Source organism: Cyprinodon tularosa, unplaced genomic scaffold (genome assembly GCF_016077235.1).
Source record: "Cyprinodon tularosa strain WSP-4 unplaced genomic scaffold, ASM1607723v1 ctg287, whole genome shotgun sequence".
Taxonomy (NCBI): domain Eukaryota; kingdom Metazoa; phylum Chordata; class Actinopteri; order Cyprinodontiformes; family Cyprinodontidae; genus Cyprinodon; species Cyprinodon tularosa.
Window position 1 is genome coordinate 1,257,949 of NW_024038993.1, and position 13,885 is coordinate 1,271,833.

The window sequence follows — 13,885 nt, forward strand, 5'->3', positions numbered from 1 at the left end:
CCTAAGGTCAAATTCCCCCAACCAGAAATATTAAGGTCATAAAGTCTCCAGGGCAGCATCTTCAATAGTTTATTATCATTATTTACACAGGAATATTTCTATTGCATGTTTGATTCAAATTAGTTTGCACAGTTGGGAATTGTATAGCAAGACAAATAATCGGGCCAGATTCATAAATAACTTTATTGTCTTTATACTGAATACTGAGGATTTTACACAGTATTACTAAAAGTATTGGGTCACATCAACAAATTAATTAGTTTACATTTGAAATGACGTCATGGCTTCATGTATTTATGATTTTGTGTGGCCTCCTCAACTCTATGGAACACCTTTGGCGTAAATTAGATCAGATGCTGCTATTCTGATTTTCTCCTCTTTTTATTGACAGACTCACCTGTAACCCTTAAAGAAGAGGCTTACTGAACAGTTAAAGTTAGTAATGTGAGAACAGCCCTGTAGATTATGAACAGGATCTCATCAAAGTTCATGTATGTTTCAAAGTAGGAAGACAAATTCTTCTGGCAATGTAGTGCACATTAGTTATAAGATTAGAATGATTTCATTTGCTCAGCTATTTATTCAGCTGTAAAAAGTTTCATGACAAAGTATAGTTCTTTTTGTCTCGTGTTTTTAGTTGGTTTGGTATTCACCTGTCAGAATCACTTATGATGGCTGTGCTGAAGGTGCAGAAACTGTGTTGACCCAACACGGTGAATGAACAACGGCTTGACCGAGGTATTAAAATAAATTACGTAAGAGGAAAGCTTAAAGAGCACGAGGAAGAACATCTTAATTTCAACCACATCCTTTAAACACGGGGGTGTGGCAGGAAAGAATGTTTACTTTTATCTGCAGACCATCAAAGTATCAGCTGATTTCCCCATCACCCCCCAACCCATTCAAACTCTTTCAAAGGCTTGACAGGTTGATAGAGGATTTTTTGCTTTTTTTTTTGTTCTGTTGGTTAATATAATATTAATATAGAAATATGATTTGGTGAGCTTTTTGGCAAACTATTTAATAAACAATCACTTTAATCAATGGTTTGCCCAGGGATTTAAAAAGAAATACCTATGTTTGCATGTTAAGGCCTTGGTAATTGAAAGTTGCAAGTTTGAGAGGAAGCTTTTTCTAAAACATTGTTGTCATCATCTTTTGATTTATATAAACTAGAATTTGATGGCTGAAAAAAGCTGTTAAAAAGCCTCAAGGTCGTTTTTATGCCCATATCATGTTGATTCGTTCAGCTTCAGGGATGGAAACATGATGGAACAAAAGATCAAGAATCATTGACATTGTGGAGCGATAATAAGATTTAAACATTAAAATACTTAAATACTTTTGGAGAACTATTTACCAGTTCAGTGCTTCCACCTGTTCTATTTCTACGTCTCTTTACGCCTCTAACAGGTTTTACCCCAGGACTGTCCTGCATGAAGCTCTATCCATTTTCCCTATCAACTTTATTACGTGCTAACTGCATTATGCTGCCATGTTACACAGTGGCGATGGTAGTGTTAGTTTTTGGCTACACGTTGTGTGAAAGGTAACATCGGATACCATCTTTAGTTAGACAAGCTACTTTAGTCCAAGCCAGCAAGAAGCTCCTCCTTGCTCAACTGTCACAGTAGACACCTGTCTGCCTTCGCTTTTAAGTAAGACTTTTGCATTCCAAGCAGAGCAGTCGATGGGATGCAGCTACTCTAGTTTGTTGTACATTTCCTTCCTCTGCAGGTTCCTCTAAAAGCTAGACACTTGTTCATAATTTAGCCAGTGACTGTTTCACTTAAGAAATGAATTCCAACGGGGCCCCATGTTAAGCATGGCTGTTAAAATCCCCTCTGCCTCACTGCCTTGCTGTTATCATTTTGCAGTAAACGACAAAGCCGGCAAGAGACATACTATTCCCTATATGGGCTTTGTTTGGGAGTTCACTTGCCTTGCTGTTTAGGTCCACAGAAAAGAGCCCTGCATCAGAGAAGGGGGCCTTATATGGTCATCTCAGCACGAGACTGCAGCTTCCCTAAGCAGGAGACTGAGGGAGAGATATGGAGGGACAGGGGGAAAAAATGCAGGTTCTTAAATTTAACAGGGACTTAATGTTTCAGGAGAATAACCCATCACTGAGTATGAGTTCATTGGATTGTTGTTCATATAAAGCTGTTGACACAGTGTTGTGAAGTTAATGAAAATACATTTCCCAGCCTCAGTCCTTATGTCTGCAGCTGAGAAGGGGAATTGTTTGTTCGTTTCCCGTGTGACGTGTGGGGTCGAGAGGGAGATGGAGGTCTGTGAGAATGGCTGCCTTCTACAACTCCCTAATGGGGAGAGGACGTTTTAAATAAGGCAGTTTTACTAGCTTACAGGGATTTGGAAATGTATTCATATTTATTATATTTCTCACATTTTGCACATGACATGTTTTTCATTTTACAATTATTGATCTGAAAAGGGATTTACATTTGTGTTTAATACTTTGTACTATCTATTGCTGCGTTTGCATTAGGAATTCATTTGTTTGCACACAAAAAAAAAATAAATAAAACTTCATGGTGAGACAGACAGGATGGAGAGCATTGGCTTTAATTAGTTTGGTCCCAAGCTCTCTATTTTAACTATGGCTGTAATGCTCAGGGTCGTTAACTTGCTGGAAGGCGACCCTCCAGCCCAGTCTCATAGCTTTAATATATTGTTTTTCAGACTTACTCTATATGTAACTTTATCAGTCATCAACTCTCCCCAGCTTCCCTGTTCCCTGTCAAAGAAACTTATTTCCACAGAATGGTCATCAAAATAATGACTAAAAAAAGTGAAATGTTGGTCTTATATGAGCAGAGCACATTATTTCACATACTTACCGTCCTCCCTACCGTGGTTTGTAAGGGAGGCTCTCTTAAGGCTCTCTTCACAGCAAGGATTTCAAATTCCAGCCCTTAGGGCTGATGTCCTATAGTTTTTCAACTTGAGCCTTAACTCCTGAACCAAATGGAAGAATTGTCCTTTTGGAGCCATGTTGGGGGGAAAGTCTTGGTATTGACACATTATATCATCGAGGTGTTTACCTGAGACACAGGTAAAAGTTGCAGGACTCTGGCCTCAAGGACAGGAGTTTCACTCCTGAAAAATACTCAACTAGAGGTTCCTCTGTCAATCTAGCTGTGAGTCTCTGCTGCTCCAGAAGTTTCTCTGATTAATGCTCTGCTCGGTTTAAATGGATTTTAGACTTTGTTGTGTTGCAGCAGTTGTCATTGAAGCGTTGCACTGGATTATATTGAAGTATGAGATTAATTTGCCTTGAATATAAGTCCAGATTACACAGGGATCTATTACACAAAATTTCAATAGCAATCCCTTGTTTTCCTTAACATTAACTGTTGCATGACTGTTGCTATCTCTCTTTCTAAACATCCCCTTCCCTAATTCTTTTCACCAGCTGGCCCTCCACCATTAGCCAAGATGTCCAAGACGGCCCCGTCAGAGGACGAAAAGTTCCTCTTTGTCGATAAGGACCTCTTCAACAGCCCTATGGCTCAGGCCGACTGGTCAGCCAAGAAGTTGGTGTGGATCCCCTCAGAGAAGCATGGCTTTGAGGCAGCGAGCATCAAGGAGGAGCATGGGGACGAGGTGCTGGTGGAGCTGGCTGATAACGGCAAGAAAATAACTGTTAACAAGGATGACATCCAGAAGATGAACCCTCCCAAGTTCAGCAAGGTGGAGGACATGGCAGAGCTAACTTGCCTTAACGAAGCCTCTGTGTTGCACAATCTACGTGAGAGGTACTTCTCTGGGCTCATTTATGTAAGTATGCTTCTGCAAAGCATGCAGAAATATTATTGATCATACATATCCAAACCTTGCCCTGAATTAAGTAGATTCTAAAATCTCACATAACTATATTTTTTCACTAAATGTATTTTCTCACTAATCATCCTGGCAGCTAAAAGTCAAAACACAGACATGTTTTCAAAATGTTTCTTTCTCCTGACAGACATACTCTGGCCTGTTCTGTGTGGTGGTGAACCCCTATAAAATGCTGCCCATTTACTCTGAGAAGATCATTGACATGTACAAAGGGAAGAAACGACATGAAGTCCCCCCTCATATCTATGCTATAGCTGATAATGCCTACAGAAACATGATGCAAGGTAGGATTTCTCCTCCGGTTGATTCACTTTCTGTCTCTCCTTTTAAACTACTTCAGTGAGTTGAGGATCTGATTGGCTGTTTTGCTTTTGATTCGCTCTTTTAATTTTCCTGTGTAGTTACTTGATGCGGTCAGTGGATAATAATGTAGGTAAAACTATTAACTATTCAAACTTAAAGAATTTGCTGCTCGTTTTGTAGTTTCAGTACAAATAAGCTGGGGTTTTTGACCTCCTGTTTGGGATTAGAATTTAGCTTTAGTTTTGCCTGCTGATGTTCAAAATCACCATGGACTTGTCAGAGGGATCTGACTTTCTCTAGAATAGTAATATGATTGCCTTTTTCAGCTGCTGTCAAAGAGGTGATGACTGTGGCACGTGCTTACAGTAAATGGCTCTTGGCTTCACAACAGCTCATTTCCCAGAGAATCTGTTTCCAGTGGGGTTTATGCTACTTGATTTGATGTTGACATGAGGACATTTTCTCAAAGGAGTTGACATCTGGATCAAGAGATGGGTGGGGGCATTAAGCATTTCCTTTTTGAGATACCTCTCTTCCTTGTTCAGCTTGACTTTTTTTTTTTGTTCCCTCCTCTTTTGTTCCATGTTAATCCCGGAGGTTTTATTTTTATTTCTACTGCAGGAAATGTCCTCCAAAATGGAAGTGAGAATCTTCATGACATGGGTTATTTGGGAAAATTTCTTTAATTTGACCAGCTTTTTTTGGAGTGTCCAAAGTTATGTTCTGTGTAAATTCAGAGCCAATTAATATAAGCCATGGGGTAAATTACCTTTAGCAAACAAAGGCCAAAAGCTAATATTCTGTATTAATGGAACATGCAAAATGTATGCACCTAAGATCATACCGTACATATGTTTTTTGGGTGGGGTTTCTGCTGTCACATTTTAGAATTTATAGCTAAAACCTTTTTTTGTTTTCTTTTTTTTAATCAGTGATTAAAAACAAATATATATTCAAAATATTACATCTACTGAACATCACAAGTGCTGAAGCCAATTCCTTAAGCAGATATTGCTTTCTCTTCTGACACAATAAGAAATGTTACACAAGTCTCAAAACAAAAAGAAACATTTACTTATTATTCAATGTGTATGCCCCTTATGTGATCTCAATGTATGGCTGCTAAATGCATTAATGATTTGGCCAACACAAGCATACATTAATTGATAAAAGAAAAAAATATATACGCCAATATCTGCCAGAAATGTGGGTCAGCCTAAATTTTTATTCTAAGGAACAGAATGCCTGGATTTATATAGGTGCTCCACATGTCCATCATGTAATTATGTATTGGAATACATAATTTGATTAGACATGTGGAACAAGTACAAATGTTTGCCAATATTATCATGGTTCCGGGCAAGAAGTGTAAAAGATCAGGATTCTTTTTGTTAATATGGAATTTGAGAAACCGTATCTGCTTATCCAAAACTCCCTCAAGCAAACCAGTGCACAGGATGTCAGTGTTTACCTCTATAGCTACAGTTTGCAAATATGTGCTTTCAAGTAAACAAGAAAAGGGGTGGATTGACTAATATATATGCTGATGTTTTGCTTAAATGTCTTCAGCTTATCCTGTTCAGAAGAACCATTACAGCTCAAAGCTGTTTTTGAGTCGATCACACAAAATCACACATAAAGCCGAGGGAGTGTTTTCACGCAATGCTTTTGCTTCAGGCTAAATTTTTTTTCAGGCCTACAAAATATTGCATAAAAAGTTTACATGTATTAGGCTTTTTGACCGCCTCTTTGGATTGGATATTTTAAAGATAATTTTGCTCCAAAAATTTTCTCATTGTAATCTGTATCATTTCTTAAGAGTAACAGTCCACGGTGAAATGCAACTGCATTAAAAATATATAGGCTGATGATTTACATTGGAGTTGGATACTGAAAGCAGGCTTAAATTGGAAGGTAGCTGGACTTTCACAAGTTTCGACACCTGCAGGAGTCATTGTTATTTCTGTTGGCTAGCACCAGAGCAAACTCGGTTAAAGCTCAGTTAAGCAGCATGGAGGTCCATCCTCCTGCACACATTCCAAGTCAGATGCAAATAAAATGGCCACCCTATGTTCTTCTATATTGTTGGAGGCTTTTGTTGTGCACGGGCTCTCTAATTGGTCTTTTAATCATAATGGGAGTGCTTATGTAACTTCTTGGAAGGAGTTCCATGACTGAATTGTACATGCTTGGAAGCTGAAACCACAATCCTCCCCCTGTGTTTGGTGATGGCTTTTCTCTTTTCACCAAGATGGCTTCCTTGACCCCTCTTCTTCAAACCGTCTGTCCTCTCTGTCCAAAATCTGAACAGTCTCGTCTTTAGAAGTGTGTTGTTGTTTTTGAGGTGCAAGTTCACAGCTGAATCCCAGCCAGAGCTGTTTGCTCTCCTCAGAAGCGACGGGCATACAACTCAACTAAACACCAATTTAAAAAAGGGGAGAAAAAAAAAAACTCGTCAATTACGAGGTAGAGCTATGAGAAGAGTGCTGCAGTTCTTTGTTTTGGCCAAAGGAGGCAGTATCATTAGAAAACTCCATAATGCCTATTTAATAAACATGTTGACTCAAGAATATCAACAAGGATCTGACTTAATTGTATGGATCTATTTTTCTTCCCATTTTAAAAAAATTCCTTAGAGACATAGTTTTTCCTTTTTGATAACCATCAATGTTTGTCATGATTTGTGTAGACTTGGTGTCTAAAAATATTAGAAAACTACCTCAAAGCTACAAAGCTTTGACCTTTTTTATTTGTAAAATTTTGTAAAGGTTAAAATCAAGACTTGCCACCTATAAAATGCTTATGCGTGGTGCAAGTTTATATGGTAAACACGTTGGGTGTATTTACCATGAAGTTCTAACTAATGGAGCAGGAGGTTTCACACTGAATGGTCTAAGCAGGAACATTGCTGATGATGGAGTCCAAGTGATTCTTAACTGCAGCAAATTCAAATAACGCTTGTAACCTTTGGAATGGTCTGTCTCCCACTTGGCTGAGATCCCAGTCCTCTGAAATTTTTCTCAAGTCTTTGATGTTCTGAAGACAGCAAAAGTGAAAGTCTCACATGGGAAATGTGGTCCCACTGCAGCAGAACACCATGTTATTATGAGATCCCAATATATTTACAGATGTAGGAATCTTTTTCTGCAACCTCGCTGCCCCCCTTTAGGTTTGTTCTAAGCGAGCAGTGTTTTTGGATAATGTACAAAAGCCCACATATCTTGCCATCTCATGTTCTCTCTGCCTCTGCCTTAATTAGGAAGTTAAGAGAAGGAAACAGCTGTATGTTTTGTGAATGCATGTGAGGAATGGAGGGAAGTGGCCAAAGTCGAGTCAGTGCTGAGAAACGATGTCTGCTCTTGCTTACAGTTCAGCGAAGGCTGCAGATTATCACGTGTTGGGGACACATCTAAAAAGAAGCTCTTAGTTTTTGACGTAGAACTATCTGATGCCTTTACAGTAACAGCTGCTCTCTACTCCGTAGAACTGGGTTTGAAGGAGCTGAATCACATCAATAATTTTTACAATAAAACAAAATATCTATCACTCATACTAGTTACTTTAACCTCCCCTACAGTGGCAGGAAGATAGGGATGCAGTTACTGTTCCATCTTACTCGGACTTAAGGTGTTAACAGGATAATTTTTTACAAAGATTGTAACAATTATTTGTTTTTAGATTAAGTTATTTTGTTTGTTAAAAATCAAGATATTTGGTTTGGACTGTTCCTCCTTAATCTTTGGGTCAATAGATTAATCTCTTTTTGATCTCATTTGGTGCTGGGCACTAATCGAACAGCAATGTGTCATAAATGGGACTGGATTTTAATGGATTCAACAGAGTTTTAAAATTTTTGATTTGGCTTAAAATGAATTTATAGTTTGTAAATATTTTGATACTGTAATAATAGAAAATAAAAGGTTCAAATAAAGCTAAAAATAAAATTCACAATTTTGATACACAAGGAAATAACCGTTTTACCATAGCTCATGGAAGGCTGAGTTCGATGTCACAGCCACGCCGAGGTTTGTTTACCAACACATCCCATGACATTAAACGGATTCTCTCCGAGCACACTAACGAGGCCAGATATCACGTATAGAAACAATACAACGGTAAAAGAAAGGGAACATTTCTGAAAGTTCCCTGGAGTGACTGTTCTACTGAATTACCGTACTCCAGAAAGTGCATCTAGAAATCATTCCTGAGGTCGCAAAGTCAGCTGAAGTTGGAGAGGCCACATACGCCTCATTTATGCTTAACGTTCACTGAAAGTAAACAGACAGTAGCAAAAACAGGCCTCTGTGGAAGAACTTAAGGATTAAAAGAAATAACACTGCTGGCCAAAAAGAATGTAGACTAATCCTGCATTTCCTATAAAACATGTTAAAGACCTTAAAAACAATGAGAAAAATATCTATTTGACTGTCTGAGACAATGGTGGAACTTTTTATATCTGGTTTATAATGAACACATTTCACAAAGGGAACATCATGATATAAAGACATCATAGACACGGGGGGTGGTAACATGATGATCTGGGTCCGCTTTACTGATTTAGGATGTTAATGACTTAAAGCTGATCCATTCTGCTCTCTACCAGAAGGTCCTGAGGAAGAATATTGCAGCCTCTGATCCTGACCTTATTATCAGTCATTCTAGTATTCTGAAATACCTTTAAAAGATTCTTTGCAAACAAAAGAAAAATTAGGGGTGTTGTCAAAGTTTGATTTTAAATCTGAGTGAGATGTTTTAATTGATTCATTTTAAATGGGCTGTTTTTCTGTTTCTACAATATTTGTATTGACTAAGTTTACCTTGGTGCGTATGTCCCTCTGTATGAGCTTATTATACTTTTGTAACATGCCTTGTGATGTTTATTGTGAGTAAGCTCTATGTACATAAACTGAGTAAAACTGAAACAATTAAGTGTGAACAAAAAGCAAAAACAACAAATGTCCAAATAGTTTCTCACAGCATCATAAGTTCCGTTGATTTACTATATAAATAAACTGAAATGAATTAAAAGCTGCCCTCCCTGCTGGTCTGTAAACCCCACATAGCAATTAGGGTTTTTTTTTATTTAAGCTCTTTTGCAGATTATTTTGGATTTAATTCTTTAAAATGGTGAATAAGTCATCATAAGTTTACTTTCTTTCTTCCTGCAGATCGTGAGGATCAGTCCATTCTCTGCACGTAAGTGAATCGACCTTCTCCAAATTTCTCTCTAATGCTCTTGTCTGTGTGATCTGTGACTTTGTATTTATTACTCAGACATACACTATATTGCCAAAAGTATTTGCTCACCTGCCTTGACTCACATATGAGCTTAAGTGACATCCCGTTCCTAATCCATAGGGTTCAATATGACGTCGGTCCACCCTTTGCAGCTAGAACAGCTTCAACTCTTCTGGGAAGGCTGTCCACAAGGTTTAGGAGTGTGTTTATGGGAATTTTTGACCATTCTTCCAGAAGCGCATTTGTGAGGTCGCACACTGATGTTGGACGAGAAGGCCTGGCTCTCAGTCTCCGCTCTAATTCATCCCAAAGGTGTTCTATCGGGTTGAGGTCAGGACTCTGTGCAGGCCAGTCAAGTTCATCCACACCAGACTCTGTCATCCATGTCTTTATGGACCTTGCTTTGTGCACTGGTGCACAGTCATGTTGGAAGAGGAAGGGGCCAGCTCCAAGCTGTTCCCACAAAGTTGGGAGCATGGAATTGTCCAAAATGTCTTGGTATGCTGAAGCATTCAGAGTTCCTTTCACTGGAACTAAGGGGCCAAGCCCAGCTCCTGAAAAACAACCTCACACCATAATCCCCCCTCCACCAAACTTTACACTTGGCACAATGCAGTCAGACAAGTACCGTTCTCCTGGCAACCGCCAAACCCAGACCCGTCCATCAGATTGCCAGATGGAGAAGCGCGATTCGTCACTCCAGAGAACGCGTCTCCACTGCTCTAGAGTCCAGTGGCGGCGTGCTTTACACCACCGCATCCGACGCTTTGCATTGCACTTGGTGATGTATGGCTTGGATGCAGCTGCTCGACCATGGAAACCCATTCCATGAAGCTCTCTGCGCACTGTTCTTGAGCTAATCTGAAGGCCACATGAAGTTTGGAGGTCTGTAGTGATTGACTCTGCAGAAAGTTGGCGACCTCTTCGCACTATGCGCGTCAGCATCCGCTGACCCCGCTCCGTCAGTTTACGTGGCCTACCTCTTCGTGGCTGAGTTGCTGTCGTTCCCAAACACTTCCATTTTCTTATAATACAGCTGACAGTTGACTGTGGAATATTTAGGAGCGAGGAAATTTCACGACTGGATTTGTTGCACAGGTGGCATCCTATCACAGTTCCACGCTGGAATTCACTGAGCTCCTGAGAGCGACCCATTCTTTCACAAATGTTTGTAAAAACAGTCTGCATGCCTAGGTGCTTGAATTTATACACCTGTGGCCATGGAAGTGATTGGAACACCTGATTCCAATAATTTGGATGGGTGAGCAAATACTTTTGGCAATATAGTGTATGTCACAGAATAGTTGCATTATGCAGATTTAAGCCAGATCTAATTCTGATATATATTATAGCTTATCCAAGAAAGAAATCCATGCCTCCTTTCCTGAGTATTTAAGCTAATAGACTTTCTGGGAGAGCTGTGTCCTCGCTCTTCTCAAAGGGATTCAGTCAGGAAGTGTGTCCTTAACTCTGATTGGAGAACCAGATTAGCTCTCAAAATGTTTTGACTCAGCCTTGTTTATTTGTGCGGAAAGAATTATTGAGGATTTTGACTTGATGATGGGACATCCAGGGGTAGTCTGACACATTGGCTTTATTAGATTGTTGGATTTTTCTGAACCTTGTTTGGTTTATAGAATTTAGACTGAAGTTGACTAGAAGGGTTTATCATTCCATTACTGAACGCTCTATCTAATATTTGTCCATTTTCATTACAGGTATGTTACATTTAAGTAAGACAAGAAAAAGGAGCTGGAATAATGAAATAAACAGATTATCTCAGTATTTCTGCACGTCTAGTTTTTCTCTCTTTAAATTAACCTCTGATCTGATTGCATCATTTTATTTATCTAGACAAAAACGTCTCTGAATAGTTGAACTGAATCAGCTGAGAAAAGGCTTTCCCCATTTGAACTCTTAATTTACAGCAACCAGGATGCAGCAAATGGTTTCCATCAAACTATTTCCTCAACGATTAGGCTTCCTTATCAGAGGGAAGCTAGAACAGTTTGGATAGATCTACGGTAGTAGCTGAGGAGCAAAGCTGTTTGATGCTAATGAGGGACATTTTTGATGAAGTGTGAATTAAAAAGGTTTTGTAAGAAATATTGATAGAGAAAACTGATATAGCTGTTAAGACATGCCCTCTCTAAAAAAATTATGTTAATTTAATCATTGTGGTTTCTTAGACTCATCGGACCTCTGACTGAAATCTCATAAAGGCCAGAATGAGTTTCACTGTTTTTAGCTTTTTTTTTTTAGATCTCCTCCTGGATAATTTAATAAGTTCTTGTCAGAAATTCTGACATATTAAGTAGAAATATATAACATAGGATTTGGTTTTGGTTTTTATAAAATGTTTTGTATTTTAGCATTTGTTAGGAGATATCAGAACTTGTAGTGGGATCAAACATCCAGAGTTATTTCATTCAGATGTTTCATTCCTGCTAAACTTTATTTTTAACAAAAATATGCATTCTCAAACTTCATAGATATTGTCATCAAACTGCTTTAAATATTTACTAAAATGCTCCTGATTTCATGAGCATGTTGCGCATTAATTAGCTGTTTATACCGCTCTTGGACTCCATCCCACCCTCCGTTATGGATGCTGCAGGTCAGCCTCTTTTTGTCCCTCATAAGGCCTGATGGAAATGAAGTAATCAAAGCAGGAAGACTTTGAGTTTGAATATATTGAAAATCATAAAGTTGTAGTGGAAATCAAGCTAGATGGGCAGAACGGTTGATGACCAGGAGGAAAATCTTTGGGGCATTTTAATTTGTGTTCACATCCGTCTGCAGCCTCAGTCTGGAGGTTGTATGTCCTTACTCAGCCTAAACATGACAGCACCACTAGGATTTGGCAGCTCAAAGAGGAATCTAACACTCAGAGCTTCCCATGCCTTTTAAGGACACCTGACCAAGCTTGTACGTCTGCTCTGTCCGATGGCTCTGGGATCAATCAGCTTGAGTCATATATCCAAGTTTGTTGTCTGGAGGGAAAGAATTTGTCTGTGTTGCTTTGTAAAAGTATTTGAATTACTTTAAATGGTGCAGTGGCCCAAATCATAAGTTTGAGGGATCTGACAGCCTCCCAATAGACTCATAGGAGGTTTAATAGCTTTGTTACTGGTTCTGCTGTCTGTTCACAAAGTCTGGCATGCTTATAGAAACTCCCTACTCTTTCCCATGCAGCTGGATGAATTGAAACCCAGAAGAGTGTAAATATAAGGCTGCAATTAGCCTGTTGGAATAAGATGTAAGCGGGTGTGCATGCAAACATTTGATCCTGTATGGACCAGAGAAAACCCTGAAAAGATCCAAACACCTGATTTTGTCTTAAAAATCATTAAATCTATGTGATAATTAAAAGCATTACACTCTATTGGGACAAGACCCATAATAATGAAACTAAACGTCTGCACATTTACCTCCAGCTCTCTGTTTTAACATTAAATCAAGGGACTGAAATAACTGGGAGGGGGAAGTCCAAGGCCAGTGGAGTTTTCAGATTAAAAAAAATTCAGCATTATTAAAAGGATGATATTACATAACAGCAAGTGTGATTTTACTTTAGGTCAGGTGTTGAAGTTATCTCTACAGCACATGATTTCATCAATTAAACTGGGCTGTTGAACTGTGAACAGAAGTCCTGTCAGTGCTGTTTAGCTTCATGGTGCTCTCTTTCTCTCTCTCTTCCTCTCTGAATCATTTCATCCTTTTCTTCTTTCTCCTTCTCCTCAGTGGAGAATCTGGCGCTGGGAAAACGGAGAACACAAAGAAGGTCATCCAGTATCTGGCTGTTGTGGCCTCGTCTCACAAGGGCAAGAAGGACAGCAGTGCTGTAGGTATCTGTGTGAAAAACTCATGTTAGGATCTGTCAGCCAGTTCCCTTGCTCTTAAGCAAAAATCTGCCCCGTTTAATTCTGTATATTTCCTTTAAATAGCAGCAATCAGGATCACAGTTTGCCTACGTGAGTAAAAGGGGAATGCCTGAAGTGTGTGTTTATTTTTTTTCGTGTGCCATTTGTGTGTTTAGTTAAAAGTGCATGGAGTTAGTGTCACCAAGTTGCCCAAGAAGGACTTCATCTACATCCAGGGTGTCCAATTGTCTTAAGTTAGACTGTGTTTCTCTCAGCATTCATCACTAGTTAAAGCTGATTTCTAGAACAGGCTCCTCGCTGGAATGAAATGTTGGCACAGCTTCCTGAAAATCATGGACAAATTAGTCCTTGCATTTTAAGTCCAACTGCACCTTTTTACTCTGGCGACTAGCTTGTTCAGAAAGCATAATGATCAGTAGAGGTATGATACACAGTGATGGACGTGCCCCTTTTTCTACCTTGTGACCAGACTGGCAGCTTCGTACATCCTTTCACTGCCACTGGAGATAAAACCAAGCTCTCTGTGGCAGGGAAAGGTTCTCTCACAGATCATCGAGCACAGTGTGAGCATGCCCATCTCCTGTTGTTTGTCTGTC

At 39.2% G+C, this 13,885-nt stretch overlaps 1 protein-coding gene across 2 annotated transcripts in view; it reads left to right on the forward strand.

Annotated features, from left to right (window-relative positions):
• myh11a (myosin, heavy chain 11a, smooth muscle) overlaps positions 1 to 13,885 on the forward strand; it is a 37,124-nt gene that overhangs the window by 1,060 nt on the left and 22,179 nt on the right. The window contains exons 2-6 of one of the 2 annotated variants that reach the window (XM_038290743.1): positions 3,437 to 3,801; positions 3,992 to 4,148; positions 9,336 to 9,363; positions 13,150 to 13,249; positions 13,353 to 13,379. In XM_038290743.1, the coding sequence (XP_038146671.1) occupies positions 3,460 to 3,801; positions 3,992 to 4,148; positions 9,336 to 9,363; positions 13,150 to 13,249; positions 13,353 to 13,379 (654 nt within the window). In that variant the 5' untranslated portion in view covers positions 3,437 to 3,459. The remainder of the gene's footprint in view (positions 1 to 3,436; positions 3,802 to 3,991; positions 4,149 to 9,335; positions 9,364 to 13,149; positions 13,250 to 13,352; positions 13,380 to 13,885) is intronic. The other variant, XM_038290744.1, reaches the window with a different exon arrangement.